Source organism: Pantherophis guttatus, chromosome 2, assembly GCF_059756535.1.
Source record: "Pantherophis guttatus breed Tessera chromosome 2, ASM5975653v1, whole genome shotgun sequence".
In the NCBI taxonomy this organism is placed as follows: domain Eukaryota; kingdom Metazoa; phylum Chordata; class Lepidosauria; order Squamata; family Colubridae; genus Pantherophis; species Pantherophis guttatus.
This window is the reverse complement of record NC_142064.1, coordinates 179,500,435-179,519,839: the sequence shown is the minus strand read 5'-3', so window position 1 is coordinate 179,519,839 and position 19,405 is coordinate 179,500,435. Positions and strand designations below refer to the sequence as shown.

General features: G+C 36.5%; 1 protein-coding gene across 6 annotated transcripts in view; it reads right to left on the bottom strand.

The window, feature by feature from the left end:
- The window catches only part of TENM2 (teneurin transmembrane protein 2), a 959,433-nt gene that overhangs the window by 359,467 nt on the left and 580,561 nt on the right, over positions 1 to 19,405 (bottom strand). For all 6 annotated transcript variants that reach the window (XM_087887374.1, XM_034406200.3, XM_087887377.1 and 3 more), the window contains one exon: positions 2,436 to 2,645. In XM_087887374.1, the coding sequence (XP_087743500.1) occupies positions 2,436 to 2,645 (210 nt within the window). The remainder of the gene's footprint in view (positions 1 to 2,435; positions 2,646 to 19,405) is intronic.

Here is a 19,405-nt window from a genome sequence, read left to right as displayed (position 1 = left end):
CCTAAGAGAGCATTTCGTAAGTAATTAGTGTCATATACTGGCACAAAAAGTAGTTATATACCTGGCTAAAGAAGGGGGGGGGGTTATATTCATAATGGACATAATGGAGCACTATATCATGCTCCAAGCAGAGGAGACTTTAGTAACTGGAGAGGAAAAAAAAATGCTACTGCCATCATGTCATGCTTGCTTCTCAGATGCCTTTACTTGATTGTTTTAAGAAAGAAGTTGCTGACCTAGATAGCTGTTCACTTTGATCTAACAGTGCTTTTCTTTCATTTTTTTTTTTGAGACTTCAGGAAAGCCTCAATTCTAGAATGATTTATCTACAAGCAAGCACCATAACTATAACTTTAAACTTCCATGTATGTGCTTAGAATTGCGACTTAAGATTTATCAGATTTATCATTCTGATATATGAGGATATATGTTAAAAGAAAAAGAATCAGCAGAGTTTTGTGAAATCTTGTTTTGTTTTCTTCTGCCAAATGTAGATTTCTGGCTCTACATAATTTTTTTCAGGCTTAGAGGGCATAAATTGCTGGCCAAGCAGTTTTTTGTAAGATGTGTTCAGGCAAAACAGCAGTGTGCTTACCAATTACAGATCTTATGTTCATTAATTATTGTGACAAAAGAATAGCATACAATAACAAGCATACTGTGGAACATAAAAAAATAACATAACAAGAAAATTGAATCAGAAGAGCCAAGACAGGAAGTAACAACAACAACAAAACTTTCCCATGGATGTTCTCCCCTTTTATTTTATTATTATCATAGACATTTTAAAAATGTTCTTGAAACTTCATTGGTCTACTCCAGTATCAAACTCAATTTCATTGAGGGCCACATCAGGGTCATGTTTGACCTTGGGCAGCCGAGGTGGGCATGGCCAGCTTGACATCACTCATGTCAGGGGAGCCTGTGGTGGCCTGAGCATTCTGCCAGCGAAAACGAGCTCTTGGACTCCGTTTTTGGCTGGGACAGCCTCCTGCAACCTTCTGCCAGAGAAAACAGAGCTGCCCTCCTGAGCTGTTTTCACTGGCAAAGGGTTGCAGGACGCCGTCCCAGCCAAAAACGGAGACCGGGAGTCCATTTTCGCTGGCAGAGGCACCACGGGCCTGCCCTTTGCTGTTTCCAGAGCGGCCCTGCAGACCAGATCTAAGCACCCCGTGGGCCGGATCTGGCTCACGGGCCTTGAGTTTCACACCCCTGTTTTACTGCTTATTTATGTATTTATTTATTTAGTAGTGGTCCATATTTTGTATCCTGCTGTTTGTTTTGTAATTTAAATTTGTAATTTAAAATGCTTTACTTCTTCCTCTAAAACTGTTCAAATGATTTATGCATAGCCAAGAAAACTGTGCCAAAGAAGCAAAATCAGTAATATTAACAGAAATCCCAAACACCTAATGCAACTTCTCAAATATTTTCAAAATTTGTAAAGTATAGAAATGGAAAAATCACATTGCACATCAGTCAAATTTTCCATGCACGCTCTGTCTGATCTAGTCCTCCCTCATCCTACTTTATCTACAAAGTCCACACTGCTTTTTGAAAATCTGATTGGAGTAGAAGGATTTCCCCAAAAATGGAGATAGTCAGAATAGAATCTATTTCCTCATTTAAAAAATGCATCGTTGGTAATTTGAGAGATATCAATACTTCATAAAAGGTTGAAAGTTAGGATTACTTGCAATTCTGATAGGAAAACTGAAAGAAATACAACAAATATGAAAATATAAAACATATTACAACAGGGCCAGCATAACATTTTGCATTTTGAAAGGCAATGTTCTATTCTATAAAAATGCAAAGCAGTGCAATACCTTTTGTATATATTTCTCCAGAAATACAAGGCAATGTTCATCAAGTAATAAAATGCATTCATAGTTTCAGTTTTATGAAGATAACTATTAATTCAGAAGAAACCCTAAAATGAAATTTGACAACAACAAATATCCATTTATCGATGTATCAGACTTTAATAAAGTTCTCAAACCACAACAAATTCACAGATATATATATATGGGTGTGGCATACTGATGACAGCTAACGAGCTAGAAATGGATCTATTTAGGTCTCCCACCTAGCAGTGAGAGCTTGCTAGGTGTTAGAAAAGAAAAAAGCCCAGAACCGAGTAGATGAGATTCTACTGAGCTGGAGCTACAAAAAAACCTTGGCTACGTAGGGAAAACCTGGCTAGGGAAAAAAAAAAACATACATACATACATACATACATACATACATACATACATACATACATACATACATATATATATATATATATATATATATATATATATATATATATATATATATTCATTTGCTCTAGTGTCCCTATTTTGAATCACTGTTCTTGTAACAATTAGAATTTGCTCATATAATATTTATAATCATTTATAATATTACAAATAATTATAACATTTCCTTACCACTGCTGGAAGTTTGCTGTGGTCCTGTGCATGCTCTTAGCAGGTATGAATTTGGGCAGAACTCCTCATCAGGGTTGGTATCCATAATTTGATGAGAAGTGTTGCTGTCTAGCAAGGGCATCTGGCAGCTAACTTGTGGTGGATTATGAGAGCTGGGCAGCTGAGCAGATGGGAGAAGGCTAGACGAGGACGTAGGTGGAATGGGTCGACCTGAAAAAGAGGACAAAGGGATCAAATTTCATCAATGAATGTTAATGAAAGAAAATACAAACAGTAACTTTGATATTGCTTGTTACCACACAGGATTACAGCTGGGACTGAATCAAAGTAGGTGGTGCCTATTGGGTCTGATTTCCCTTTGCATCATGTTCAAGACAATAGGACCAGCTGTGCTAAGCAAGATCAATCCAAGAAAAAGGGACAGCATCTTCATACTTTGTCTTTATAGCACCAGCATGTACTTCATCTGATGCTGGATGAATAATGCCATATTGCACAGAACACAATCTGCTTAGAAAAACATCAGCAAGGAAGTGCATCCATCAATTGATTTGCCATCAATGATATTTTCTAAGAGATTCATAGAATGATAATTATCCTTTGGCCACAACAGAAGAATTTAATTCCACTTGGAAAACATTTTGTAACTTGTCTTTTTTTATACTGAACTAAGAACATCATCATTAACAACGACCCCCATTATTAATGTTAGAAAAATTGGCTTATTTTAAGCCCCTTAAAAAACTCAGTTTTCAACTCAAATCTATAGTAACTTTAGAAAATGACAACAAAAGGCAAAAAGGATCTTTTAACCTGTTGTAAAAACAATGCCACGTATTTTTGGCCATAGAGGTTTTCACTTACTTTGTGCAATTGAGATAAGAATATTACATTGACCATTTCTAGCAGTAACAACAGCAGTGTGGTACAGTAAAAGCAAAAAGAATTAAGACTGCTATGGAATAGTCAGAAAAAGAGAATTATAATCATAATCACAATCTTAATCATAATAAAAAAGCAGCCTGCTTTTAAATTCTAGAAAAAATATCTCAACTGTAAGATTTAACTACAGTTAAGGTATAAATTCATCTAGATTTTGGTATTCCTGTAATTTCCAAGTTAATTCAAAGAAACCATATCTAACTCTAAAAATGCTTCAAAGAAAAATAAAGTCACCATAAAGGTGCCAAAATAGTATTTCCTGGATGGGAAGCTACAAGGAATCCTAGCATATACCAGAAAACACCTGAGGCTATTACTCTAATAATAATTAACCCGAATTCCATTAATCCAATTTGAAAACAAAAACATTGAAAGAAGACATTTAGCCTTAGAGAAGAAGGGCATATACAAAAAAAGAGATTCAATTATACAAAGTATAGACAATTTGCATCTTTAACTGAAGGTACTAGTTAATTGGCAGTCTGGGCAATTAAACAAAATAAAATGTTTTTTTGTTGACCGCTTTGATATGGGCCACAGAATTCTGCATCGGATGTAGTTTTCAAATCATCTTTGTGGCCAATCTACTATAGGATTTAAGAATAGATAGTGTCATAATAAGGAATAAAGGTGCCATCTTTTTTTTTTTTAAATTTGATTTATATGCCGCCCTTCTCCGGAGACTCAGGGCAGCTTACAATGCGTTAAGCAATAGCCTTCATACTTTTGTATATTTATACAAAGTCAGCTTATTGCCCCCACAAACTGGGTCCTCAATTTACCTACCTTAGAAAGGATGGAAGGCTGAGTCAACCTTGAGCCTGGCGGGATTCGATCTTACTTTAATTGCAGACAGCTGGTCTTAAATTACAGAGCTCTGTCTGCTGAGCTATCCAGGCTCCTTAAAATTGTCAGTGACCTCCACTTATTTCCACCTAGGAATTTAGCATCTAAATAGGATTAAAGATACTCACACATAAATTGTCTGATGTCTCAGAGAGATTATGGCCTCATCTAGGTAAGCAAACTGCTTTCCAAATCAGATTTATGTATGATTACTTTTAAATACACAATCTTTTTTATCCAATACATTAATTTGTTTTTAAAAAAATCCTGTGGCATTTGAAAGCTAGAAGTAACAGATATATTATATTTTCTTCCTGTTCTATCCAGGAATAGTACCCAGAGGATAGGAACCACAGTATTTTATATGCGATATATCCTCAGTGCAGAAAACATAAGATAAAACATCCAGGTGACCCCAAAAACCCCCATTGTTTTCCTGTTTGTGGGAAATTCATTTCAACAGTATTTCTTATACCATCAATAATGCAGCTGTGTGATTGGGTATAATCATTGTTTAATGTTCTGCTTCCCATTAGTGTAAATTACAAAATGGTTTGCAATAGAACAATAAAAGTACCATAATGCAAGTAATAAGTTAAAGGCAATATAAAAATAATGGTTTTATTACAAAGAGAGCAAAAGGAGAGAAGGTGACGACAAGAGAAAATAAAAATCATCCAGACTTCTCCATTCATAGAGGGAAGGTAGAGATATTTAGCAAATGCCTCTTAGATTTCCGGGGAGAGTATATTTCAAGTGGAGGAAGGCTAGTGGATAGATTCTCTACTTATATAGATAAGTAGAGGACCTATCTACAAGTAATTTCAAATGCACATACTCCCCTGAAGTGAAAAATTCATTACGTTGATAACGCAAAGGCATGCAGTCACATACTTCAGATTCAAATTGTTTAAAGATTTTATCTTGGATCAGTTGCTAACTTCAATACAGTTGCTTCATGAACCATGTAACATGTGAAAGAACAGAAGCTTGGCCACCAAATTCTATGGACCACAGAGAACATGCAACTAAACATGGAGTTACCAGCGTGTGATCTGGTAATTAAGGAGATATATACATTACAATATCTCATAGTTGTTGTACATTTTATTATTAGAAATGTACAACAATGAATCATACTTTGATGCTAAAAAGACAACTTTCAGCCACATTCAGTACACTACATAGGATTAAACATTTTCCAGTGTTACAAGACATTCATGTCAATACTGAAGAACAGAGATAATTCTGATTTGTCAGGGCAAGTTAAGGCTAAATATATTTTGGATTCAGTACAATGCCATTCCTATCCACTTCTGTTTTTTACTGGTTCTTCCTGCCAGAAACAAGCCCATCCATCTGTCCTAGATGATATCATTCTTCTATGCCACAGTTAGGCTCGTTTCTCTAAATTACTCAATCCAGCTCACCAAGCAGTTTACATGCTTTAAGCCTCAGCATTATACATCTACTCAACAAAGTCATCTGTCAGGTCAGGATATTTGTCTGCCGTTACAATTCCTAATGATTGAAGCCACCCGTTTCTCTCTTTTTCTTCCTGCTTTACTCCAAACGTGGAGGAGAGCTGGCAGAAAATTCTTTGCCCTGCCTGTATTTATCATCCCTGTCAGAGGAAAAAAAGAAGTCAGAGAAGACGCGCTCCTTGATTGATTTCAGGGAGGAGTAAAAACAGTCTGTATCTATCAAGATGGAGAAGGTGCTCTGGAGTTGCTTCGCCATGTGGAAATGTGACCTCCATGTTACTATCAAGGTCAGTGAGGCACACAAAGATCTACTGCATCAATTTGTTACTTACAAATGTTGAAGAAAGAAGGGTTTATATAATAGTAATGTTTGGCTACAAGCACTTTAAAATTATATAAATTAACTGTATAAGGTTATATCAGCTGTTCAAAATTTAAAGATAAACCATTTGAAATCCAAGACTTCCAAAATGATATAGGATCAGTGATAACTGCTTTACGTATTTTTAAAGGCAGAATCTGACAACATTATATAGTGAAATACAAATCACAAACAAGTCAAATACCTGCAACTTCAGAAATATTTTTGTCATTGCCAAGATGCCAAGGAAACCAAGCAAAGAAGCCTTTAGCTAAGAATTTTGGCAGTAGTTGCTCTTATGTATACTCACAATCTGCAGCTCCTAACTGTATCATGCATCACTGATCACCCTTATCCAAGCAAGACAGAGACTGAGTAACAATACTTTCATGTCTTCTTCTGCCTCAGGCACCTATCCCCACAATCTAATCATGCAGGAAACTATCTATCATAGGAATAGATTCTCCAAACAGCAGTGTGGTTTTGCATCATTCCTCTATGCATTTCGTGGATGGAATAAATGTCAAGGCAAACATTCATTATTTGTATTGCTTTTTTTGAGCAAGTGAGGATACTGAAACATAGAAAAGACTGTGTTCAAAAATTAGAAGTAGGTCCAATATCATGCTTGATGATTTTTGGTGGCACATGTTGGCTAATTAGAGCTATTGCTTTAGCAATGCAAAGGATAGTGCATGACAAAGCTTCTTCAGGCCTCACTAGCCACCATGTATTTGTTTCCAAATTACTGAGCTAAAATAAAATTGTTTCTTTAGTACTATAATTTTGTTTTGTTTTTTTAATTGTTGTGAGAATTTCCCTGGGTTCCTTTCTTCCAAGAATTTTAGATTTTAGATCCCTAAAATCATAACTGGAAGCTGGCTGCTTGAAAAGGAGGTGTCTCTTCATTGGTCCAAAGCAGAGGTGAAATCCAGCAGGTTCTGACAAGTTCTGGAGAACCGGTAGCTGAAATTTTGAGTAGTTCGGAGAACCGGTAGCAATACTTTCGAGTAGTTCAGGGAACTGGCAAATGCCACCTCTGGCTGTCCCCAGAGTAGGATGGGAATGGAGATTTTGCAGTATCCTTCCCCTGGAGTGGGGTGGGAATGGAGATTTTGCAGTATTCTTCCCTTGCAACACCCACCAAGCCGCACCCACCATGCCCACCAAGCCACGCCCACAGAACCAGTAGTAAAAAAATTTGGATTTCACCACTGGTCCAAAGACAATACAAGGCTTGCTTTTGGGGCAGCTGGCCAGAGATTGGCACACCAGCAAGATTTTTTATATGATTCCAAGACTTTGGTGAAAGACATGTGAGTAAAATATATGGTTTTATGACTGGGAGAAGGAAAAAAAAAAACAGGAACACATGGCTTTTTATGGTTAGAAAAAAATATTCTCCCTCTTATCTCCTTTATCAGAGAAAGATCTCTCTCTAATCAGGCAGATGGTTTTTCTTGGTTGATTTTTATGATTTAAGGAAAAAAAAACATGGACAGGCACTAAATTCTCTTTTCTTTTAAATGTTGATTGATGTCACTGCTGTTGGTCAGCATTCTAATGCCTTTAAGGAAACATTGTACTTTATGAATGAAGACAGGGTTTCTCTGACTCCAGAGTGGAAGGCTGTTATCAATAGAGGAGAATATTTGTAGCTCAGGATTGAAATGAGGGGTCCTTGGTGCTCTCTGAGCTTGCTTGTTTTCTTGCAGACATTTCATTACCCTAACTAGGTAACATCATCAGTGCTAGTAAGAAGTGCTGTTTTCTGTCAATTTATATTGGTGTCTTGCATATCTCTGTGTGTGTGTGGGCGGGGAGAGAGGTGTCTTAGAGATTCTTTGGTTGAGCTGTTTACTGATGGCTCTTTGGCAGTTTCTTGATTCGGATATTGCTTACTTGATTGTTTGTCTGAAGTTAACCTTGGAGTTAATCTATGCTGATCTGGGTGCTGATTACTGGTGGAGAGGTGATGGAGTCTTTTTTTCTCTTTTGGGCTGGTTGATTGTCTCTTTTGCATAGTCTATAGATGTTGTTAATGTCTATGTCTATTGATGGCTCATTTGTCAGAGGGCCAGGTTTCTAGAAATTTCCAGGCATTTTTGGAAGGCTGTTAAAGAAGGGGGAGAGGGGGGCAGATCAGAGGCTTTTTAATTTCTATCAAACCCAATGTCCTAAAATTATGGAGGTTGTTGTTGTTGTTGTTGTTGTTGTTGTTGTTGTTGTTATTATTATTATTATTATTATTATTATTATTATTATTATTATTATTATTATTATTATTATTCGCACAGTCAACCAGAAGTTTAGATTGGATTTGGCATTTTTATCCACCTATTGAAACTCTCCAAGGACCTGACTTAGGTAGATGTTATTGATTTATGATGTTAAAGACAATAGTAGTAGTTATAGTAGCTTAATAGTAGCAGCAGCAATAACTTTTTGCTACGAATGATATATTTCAGAGAACCCATTTTAGAAAACTACAATTATTGCTAAAAATGCAGTTATAGCACAAGAAGAATGTTGGGCAGTAGCTTGACCAGGTTTCCTTCAAGTCTGGAATAAGGCCAAACTAAAGGTCTCTGCTGTTGACATTAAGTAACTTATGCAATCCAATATATACAAACAGTCCTTGTTTAATGCTAGTAATTGGGATGGTCAATTCCATTGCTAAGTAACATAGTAATAAAGTGCAATGTAACATTACTATGCCAATTTACACTGGCAGTTCTGGCTGATACAGTTGCCATCATCACAGTGCCTTGCAGTCATCGTATCCACATTTGCAATCTCCCGCTAGCTTGTCCATTGACTTTGCTTCTTTGAAGATGGCAGTGAATGTCACAGACGGTGATCACGTGACTTTGGAACCCTGTGACTATCATAATTGTGAACCAGTTGACAAGTATCCAAATTGCAATCATGTGACTGCAGAATGCTGTGAGAGCTGCAACTACTAGGAACAGTAGTCCCTCTTGTTCAGCAACCTCATAACTGAATGGTCACTGAATGAGTAGTGGTTGAACCTCCCTGGCCCATTGCAGGCTGAAATGGAGCCATCGGGGAGGGCAGATTTTGTCCTCTGGTAGTCAGTTTGGGCCTCCCCCAGCCCGTTGCAGGTGAAATAGAGCCTCCAGGGGTAGATCGGGCCTATGACACTCCATTTGGCCCTCCGTGGATCTTCCCCAGGCATTGCAGGCTGAAATGGAGCTTCCGGAGGGCATATCTGGCTCCCAGAAGATCCATTTTGGAAGCTTCATTTCAAAAGCTCCATTTTGGAAGCTCCATTTTGGCCTGCAACAGGCCGGGGAAGCCTCTGGATGACCAAATGGGGCTTCTGAGGGGAATGTTGCAGAGCCTTTACAGTTGTAGTTTTGGGTCTTGTTCTCAAACGCTAGGGGGTCTTATTGCATAAGTTTGAACATTCGCTAAGGGAACACTCGTAACCTGGGGATTACCTGTATAGGAAAACTTTCATACAAAATGTTTTTGTTTAAACACTGCATATAAAACGAAAGTAAAAACATGAAGCATATTCAGTTCTGGTAATCTACATATGCCTTCTGTGAAGAGAGGCAGATGGTTTCTTTTAGAAAACCTTATGAATTTTCTAGGACGGGATTGGTTTGATCACTTTTAATGAGATACACTTCCTAGAATATGCAATGTGTACATAATTTTATCTGCCAATTTTTGTCATAGGTTTGATTTCTCTTTAATTCTTCTTTATCCCATTTTACAGATTTCTTCACAGCTTTATCAAGCTTCTTTTGTAGATTCAATAACAAAATATTTTCCAAGTCGTTCTCTTGGTTTCCATTTTAATTTAATTTAATTTTAATTTCCATATCCCTTTTAATTTTTAAAACATCAGCCAGTTTCTTTTGTACATCCAGTAAAGCATCTTTTCCCAAATCATTCTCTTAGCCCACCATTTGAATTTCCATATTCTATTCTTTTCCTTCTCAAGAAAAAAATTCTTCCACATCTGTCATTGACATTTTTAGAAACAGTTTATCCATACAAAAAGATAGCAATACTTACACTGTTGACATTGTAGTTACTAATTTCTGGCTCCATTCTTCAAAAATACTTTAATATTTGCAATGTTATAAAGTTGTGTGTAATTTTGTAACAGGCTTATACTTTTTTCCCCTCTACTTAAAAGCTTTATTTCTCTCTAGTGATGTTATTGTGAATCTTTTGTTATGACTTGTGACAGCTAGAATAACCAAATTAAGTATGTTTACCACAAGAAGTTATTATTTTTTTAGTTAATTCCAGAACTTATACTAAAAAACAATGTTCTCTATTTATTTGGACCCCTAATCTGTTTATAACTTGTCATGTTAAAATTTTATTTAGCTTTTTGCTATTTATTTCAAATTATTTAAGTTTTTAACCTTATAATTTATTTATCTTTTCATCAAACAAAAAAGTCATCTGATAAAGTTTTTTTCAGACTTATCGTTCTTAGCTTTAAGGGCAATTTTTTAAAGTTATTAGAAAGTGAGGTTGGAGACCCAGTATCTGCTGTGACTGTAAGCACTATCACTTTCCTTCACCTCCAATCAATCAATGAATCAATCAATCAGAATAGAGCTTCTAGTCCAGTCCCTTGTTCAAGCAGGAGACTCTATACCATTTCAGACAAGTGACTGTCCAATCTCTTCTTCAAATATTTTAACCTGCTCATTTTCTATTACTTTTAAACTATATTTTCCACCAATTTTAATTACTGGCACATGACAATTTTTACAAATATTCCAGTGAAACATTTTGGCAAATGTGTTATACCACTATTTATCATCAGTTTGTGTGTTTTTTGATGAGCTAAGTACGTGATCTACTTTTTCTTTTGCTTCTTTGTACAATCTGCACTTTTGATGATTTTTCAGTTTTAGCTTTGATTGCTCCAGAGCTTCAAAGATCAAATTGGGGAAGGGTAACAGGCTTGCTCTATTCCTCAGCATTCCTAGACTCCATGGCACTGTCCCCAAAGCAGGCACCAGTTCAGAGCAGCCACAATTTATTTTGGCAGCTGCCAAATTGGTGCCACTTCCAGATAGCACTATGTGTGCTCCACTGTATAGAAGGCTGCTATACAGCAGCTACTTCCAGAAGAAGATCTATGGTAAAAGGTAAGTAACTGATCTGTGATGGGAGGTAAGGAAGATGTTGTGGGATCCAGCAGTTGGGAAACAGGTCCAAGGCCTGTGGGGACCCCGAAGGATGGGAAACAGAGCATGGGGTATCTCAGGGAGTGGTGGAGGACTTGGGATGCCCACAGCAGGCATGCCTGGGCCTAAACTAGGTCTCCAAGGTCTTCCCCCAGCCCTGAGGCAACCTGTGTCCCACTTTACAACCACATTAGGGACAACAGGGATGGTGGTAGCTTAGCTTAATGACTCGTACAACTTGCAGTTGAGGTCTACCTGTATTTATCCACAATTCAATTGGATGGGAACATTTTCTATCTAGATCAGTGATGTCCTGTGTAACATGTAGTTCTACTCTCAAATAACAAGCCAGAGTTTGTTCCTTTATTTCAACATTTAGATAATAAATATTTTAATTAAAAGGGAGCAGGCGAACACCAATGTTTATAGAAAAATGCTCCTTAGGTATGCAGGAATGAATTCTGCATATTCAAAAGGCATTTCTAATTAATATGAAAAAAAGGTAAGGTCTCCCAAAGCTCTCTTTCATCTGAAGCATATGGGGATATGTATGCACAATTATTCTGCATTATTCATTATACTGCAAGAAAAGATACACTTAAGGTAAAAATGTTGTAGAAATTATTTCCCCATAGATGAAGTGAAAACAACAGTACACATACCTTGACTGGTTTCGCTGGTTCAAATATCATATGTGGTGCTAATTTTTCCAGCCTTGGTCCTCTCTGTGGTACTAGGCTCCATCTTACAGAAATTCTAGCTAGCATGGGTAATAAACTTACAGTATACGCTGCTTACACTGCCACTAAAGAAGCTACTGCTGGTATTTTTTTTCTTTTTGTTGTTTTCCCTATTTGATTGACTAAAATCAAATTGGGTCGAGATGTATATGACTTCTTTAAAAGATCTAACACTTTCAAGTTCCATCATTAAACTGTTAATGACATAGTATAGTTATACTGCACTTTTGCTCACCCTGGCTATGTTAGTTTCATAGGTTTACAAACCTATTATATCTAGAGCGTGCTCAGTGGAAGAAGGTTCCATGATTGATAAACTACTCGTCCAATTCTTGTCGGCTACCAGCTTCATTCCCCTTCAAAACTTTAAGTAGCATTTTGATACTATTTTCTTCCAAATGTCTTCACTTTTATTTTTCCTTACAGCTGATTTGTGAAGGAATGTTAAAACAACTGCTGACTGACATTCCATCCACTTTCTTGTTCTTCCTTTGCATTTCATGATGAGCGGGCAGTAAATAACTAACATAAAACCAAAATGGCTGTTGCATAGTTTTTTCTCATAGCAGCCAGAAAATGACTGCTGCCAAGGGGCTGACACGGTGCTTTACTTCAGGGAGGGAATTATGAGACAAGGTGAGAGCTCTCACAAGTGAGAAACTGCCCATTTTGTAACTCTCAAGGAAAACTTTCTTCACGGGTCAGCATGCAAGGATGAACAGAAACCCTATGGCATCATGGGACTTGAAAGACCTTGAAGCATGTGTCAGATTAGATGTTTGTATCTAACAATATCCTTATTCTCCATGCTTTGGTCAACTTTTTACATCCTGAAGTGACCCGTGGTGCTGAGGGTGATTTCTTCCACTTCTTATTTCCACTTACCTTGAAATTGCAAAAACTCTTAAACCACTTAAAGAATTCATTTTTGTTTCATTGTATTTTCTCAAGTCTTCTTCTCTAGTATTCTTTTCTTTAAGTTTGCCTTCTTTTTCCATTCCTCTGCAACCTCTCTGTCAATTTTGTTAATATCCCCAGAGCGCTATCCTCTTCTTCTTTATTCTAGTTCTATGAAAGGTCTTTATAACAGTCAAATTGACAACTTTCTCTTTTCTTATATGGGAATAAACTATAAATCCTGGTCTTTCTTCAATAATTGAGTATTCCATCATAACATCATCACAATTTCATAAATAAATGGATAAATAAGTATATAACAAGAATGAATCAATCAATCAATCAATCAATCAATCAATCTTGCTAATTCAGACAGTCAATGACAGAAGACTGGGTGTAATGAGGCACAATGACAGATAGAACTCCTATTCAAATACATTATGTATATAGCTAAAGAAGAGCTCTTTACCACAGGCTTTTGTTATAGGAAATATTATGTCTTGCAGTACCTTTATCAGCCCGTTATTCAGAGGAAAAAAATAATATAAGACAATTTTTATAAATCAGGAATGTTAGTGATCTTACTTTCTAGTTATTTAGTGCAACTGGCAGAATTAAATGTTTTGATAACAAAATGAAGAGAAAAGCCTCACATAGTACAAGAAAATTCAACAATAAAGAAGAAATATTAATGGTTATAGTTAACCTTGGATATTGTTTACAGTAATCAATATTAGTGGAAAAATAATATTGGTCATTGTCAATAATATATTGTTAGGTGGATAAAGGCTTTGATCAACCCTTGCCTGTGAGAATTCATACACATCAGTGGTGGGTTGCTACCGGTTCGTCCCAGATCAGGCAAACCGGTAGTAGCGGCAGCGGGAGGCTCCTCCCACTCGCCTGGACGCTTCTGCACATGAGAGAACCAGTAGCAACGGGTTTTGAAACCCGCCCCTGATACACATACAAAAAGTACTGACTAGTGTGTGTATGTATGTGTATTCTAGCAGGTATGGGTTTGTAACTAAGTAGTTTTGGAGTGCAGATGTTAACTACAGGAAAAACATGGGTAAAGATTTTAAAAAAATCATCCATCAGAGTTGTAATCCTGGTCACACCCTGGGCTCTCATTAAATATTACTCTTACATATACAAGATACATACACTCATATGCACATGCACATACACATGCATACAGACACACACACCATACACCCCTTGTTCACAGTTTTCATACTGTTGCTACCTTGAACTTAAGTTCCCTTTCTGGGGCAAATGTACACACATATTTCTGAAAACTGAACTCTTTATCTTAAGCAGTAGGTTAAGTCATTGAAATCTAACAATAAATATGCAGAATTAAATATGAGCTTTCTCACTTGGTTTCTCACTTATTTCTTTTAACTGTAACAAATTATTGTTTTCCAGCTATGAAGATATCATTAAGCATATGCCAAGTAATCAGCCTGAAACTGTAATGGTTTCAAGAAAAAGTATTTTCTAATCTTATTCAGTGATGTTTTTCCCAAGACAGCAACAGATTTTATAAAATGAGGGTTATATCTTCTCATTACAGAATCTAATCTTCCCAAAAGACATTGAACAGCTGCGTATCTTCACATTTTTTACTTGTAAATTATTTTTATGAAAAGAAAGGAAGGAAGGAAGGAAGGAAGGAAGGAAGGAAGGAAGGAAGGAAGGAAGGAAGGAAGGAAAGAAGGAAGGAAGGAAGGAAGGTTTATTTATTTAATCAGAGAAAATTTCATCTTCTGACTGGTAAATCTAAATTTTAAATAATCTTCTCTACGTTGCACTGATAACTGGAATGTCATGATTTATTGATAGAATTATTTTTATTCCTGTGTGTCAGTATGATCAGTTCCTAAAGAATTAAAATACTTGTTGAAAGAAGCAAATGTTTGTTTGCTTAGTTATTTATATTGTTAAAGCATCTTTGGGATATGTGACTAAGCTCTGGTTTTCACAATTCTCTCTTCTTTTAAAATCACATAATAAGAATACATGCCATTAAATACATTTAGCTAAATATTCATATGATGAGGAAGAGAAAGAGATTTACCTTAAAAATCCTATCAGATTAAAATTATCCAATACTTTTGTAATGCAAATAATAATAATAATAATAATCAGGGAGGCATGGGAATCAGGGGAGGGAGTATTAAAAATGTCATCTTGAGTTTTTGACACCTCCCTCAGATGTTTCTGCAAGAAGGACAATTTATTTCCCACAGTGGATAATGTTAACAGGATTATATTAAACCAGACAAATTTGAAGCAGTTCATTTACCTGCTCATTAATGCTGGTCACATATATGTGACATGTATTTAAGTCAATAATAGTTTGACAATGATACCTAAAGTTTTAATTTTACATCCTAGAGGTAGATTCCCATGTATGTTAAAGAAACAATATTATATTCACAGATGTTCCTATGTAGCAGGATCACGCAGTTGCCTTACCAGTGTTACTTTCAGAAACATCCTTACTTTCTACAGTCAATTAAATATAAAGGAAAAAAGATGGGGTGGAAAATTCTAAGAAAGACTATAAAGCAATAGCAATAGCAATAGCACTTAGAGCAACCTTATTAGTTCATTGCTTTTTTAATGTACATTGTGAATTCAAATAATTACCCATTTAACATGAGGCGCAGAGCAGTGTATGATTAAAATAAGTAAAATAATAATTATAACAATACATAAAATATACTTTTCAGAGGCAATTGAAAAATCAAATAGGAAAGGTTCACAAGACCTTCTGACCCAATGTTTGGGAGAAAAGCCAAAACCTTATGAAAGGCAGACAGGGTTTGACCATCTAGATCTAAGGAGGAATGATAGTATAGTATAGTATAGTATAGTATAGTATAGCATAGCATAGCATAGCATAGCATAGCATAGCATAGCATAGCATAGCATAGCATAGCATAGCATAGCATAGCATAGCATAGTATAGAATGATAGTATAGTGAGTGATAAGGATGACCTCCTGGGTGCCACCAGATGACACAGCTTAAATGATGGCATCTAAAGCATGCCAATCTTGCCTAATTTCTTTGGAGGGGCACAGATAATTGTAAAGAGGCAATATCACAATAACCAGTCTTACTCCACCTTGTTCTCTTCAGAAAAGTTACGCTCTGGAAATAAGGAAATCAGTGAACTGCTGTCCCAACAAATCTGAAGAATATGAAATTGTGGAAGAAGGTTCTTCTAAAATGCTATATTCCAGATAATATTATAGGAATATGACAGATGCTTTGAATCTAGCCTTATGTTTTTATTAACTGTATTATTATAAATTAACATAGTCCATTTGGATATTAGACAACCGATCAACACTTTAAATACATTTTTAAAAATTAGAAATATGATTTAAACATTATGTTTGATCTACATTTTTATAATACAAATTGTGGGGTAGAATCTTCCACCTACGAAGGCAGTAAAGCTTCTTTTTGCTTTCAATTTACACTTTAGATTTATCATCAACAGAAAAACTCACATGTATGGCACATCTTCATACAATTTTGATGAACAGGGACAAATAAAGATTTAGATAATTCTCCCTTTATCATCATTAGCATCTTTTGCTGGTTTTGTAAACTTTCTTTTATGTATTCAACAATCTGAATATATGGGCTTGGAATTATGAAATAGACATTACTTCAGGTATTTTAAATGGATTTTAGCATTCTATATTTGCTTTTGATATATTATTAATTTCTCAGGGTTTTTTTTTTATTGTTTGTTTTCAGTGTGAAGAAGCCTTTTAATTCCATCAACTAGTTGAGAGGAGAGTTCCTCCCCGCCCCCAAAGAAACCCACATGTTCTTCCTTGGTTATTTGATACATTGTATGATGAAAGAACTTCTGAAATCATTGCAATAATTAGTGATTTAAACAGCCAGAGTAAGTAGTAGGTGGGAAATATCACACCTTTTAAAAGTAAAATGAGAATATTCAAAGACATAACAATTTAGCATTCCTCAAATTAGACAAGTCAATGTCACAAAGACACTAATTTGAATTTTCAGGAAAAAACACTTAAGAGAAAGTGTTAACTCTTACTCATCTCTAAGTATATATTTAAGATACACTGTAAAGTTTTGGTTACCTATCCTTGATGTCTATAGAGATTCTCAGTCATCCAGGTCATAGTTGTCCAAAGGTGCGTTTTCAAGAGGCAGCTGGACTTGCATGTTTTTCTATCCTATATTTGATGCTCTCTGAGCTTGGTTGTTTGCTTGGACATGTTTCACTACCAGACTGCATAATATAATCAATGTTAGTGAGTGGGTTTGCCCCTTGTTTATATGCAGTAGCATGTCCTGCTATTGTTGCTGGGGGAATGCTTTTCTCCTTAGTACTTCCTTGATTAAGAAGTTATTTTCTGCTTAATTGTTTGTCTGGTGTTAAACCCTGCTCATCTGGGTATTGGTTGCTGGAGACGATGTTTTCCGGTCTTTTTGTTTAGTTCTTAATTTTTTTTATTGTGTGTTTTGAAGAATGTATAAATATGGCTTATCTTTATGTGTGTATTGATGAATCTACAAGCTACACTAAATGTTCCATTACCAAAGTACAAAAGGAACTGTGTAAAACATTATTTAGAGAGTACAAATGAATTGCAATAATCCAGATCATGAGAAAAATAATACTGACTGCCTCTATATCTTCTAGCAAAATAGATACGAATACAACTTTATCAAATGTTTCTCACCACTCAATCTACTACAGCATAACCAACACAAGCTATTAACAAGGATAATACTATCATACATCAAAAACACTCAATAACCAGCAGACTATTCCAAGCCATATCGCTTTGCCATAGCATACAAACCAATTAAACCCCTCTAAGACATCTTAAGTAGACCAAAAGACCCACTAGCACAAAATAACAAAACAAAACAAAACTAGGAGTCATCTACAACATCGTCCCCCACCCCCCAACTTTTTGGGCATTGTTCTGACCTAGGGCTTCCTAATATAGTAAAAAGCACACAATTAGTCCCCAAAACCCTTCTTTTTATTTTAATGGCTGTGAATTCCTTTCATTCACAGCACGTGCTGAATCACCAAGAGTTTATAAATAGTCCAACAGAAGTCTGCCACAGTCCTTCGGATAAGGCTGGTAAACACCCACCTTTAACTTCTTTGACACACTGCCAAAGACTTAATTGGCAATTATCTTGGCAAGGCCACAAGGAAACACAGAGTCAAAAACGGAGCTTCAAAGTACAAATTGACACCATCCACAACGTTGCTTCCTGCAAAGACCCACGTGCCTTTGCCCTTTCTTTTTGTCTTATGGAAGGGGCCAATCATCTCCAAGCCTTACTCCCGAGTTGTCCCTTTTGTTTTAACTGTTCTTGCCTTCTGGCAGCTCTGCACATGCACGCACTAGGAACAGGCTCCCTCTGTTCCTCTGTCTCTCTGATGTCTGACTCTGGAGGCTCTGGAGTCCACACATAACTCCCAGATGGCCCTGGCCCCATCTCTGCCTCCGATGCAGAGCCCTTGTCCAATCCTTTCCCAGACTCCAGGACTGGCCCATGTTCCTCTCCAGCCTCCTCACTGTCCGACTTTGCTGCCAGCTCCACAGGCTGCTGGAAGACCACAACAGGTACCAGTTCCGTGGACAAAGTTTTTTCTGTGGACTGGAAGGGGCATGGTTTTGCATGCTACCTGCATACCGTGGATGGGGGTATAGGCAGGAGACCCTATACCGTATTAGACAAATGTCTGTCCAATATCTTCTTAAAAACCTCCAGTGATGGAGCACCCACAACTTCTGAAGGCAAGCTGTTCCACTGATTATTTGTTCTTAAAGTCAGGAAATTTCTCCTTAGTTCTAGGTTGGATCTCTCTTTGATAATTTTACTTCCATTCCTTCCATTCCTGCCTTCAGGTACTGTGGAGAATAAGTTGATCTCATCTTCTCTGTGCAGCCCCTCAAATAATATGCTATCATGTTAAACTTAGTCCTTTTCTTAGACTAGACATATCCAGTTCCTATAGCTGTTTTTGTATGTTTTAGCTCTTCTTTTTTGCTCTTTTTTGCACTCTATTGTCTCAACGTTTTTTTTTAATATCATGGTGACCAAAACTGGATGCAGTATTCAAAGTGTGATCTTATCAAGGTATTATAAAGTGGTACTAACACTTCATGTGATCTTGATTCTGTCTCTCTGTTAATGCAGCCTAGGACTGCTGGCTCATATTTAAGTGGTTGTCCACTAGGATTCCCAGATCCCTCTCAGTTACTGCCATTGAACCAGGAATTTATTCTATACCTGTGCATTTGTTTTTTTCTTGCCTAAGTGTAAAACCTTTACCATACTTTTCTCACCATTGAATTTTATTTTGTTGGATTGGGCCCAGAGTCTGAATCTCTCAAGATTTTTCTGGATCTTGAAGCTATCTTCTAAAGAATTGGCTATTTCCACCAGCTTGGTGTCATCTGCAAATTTAATGAGTTCCCCTT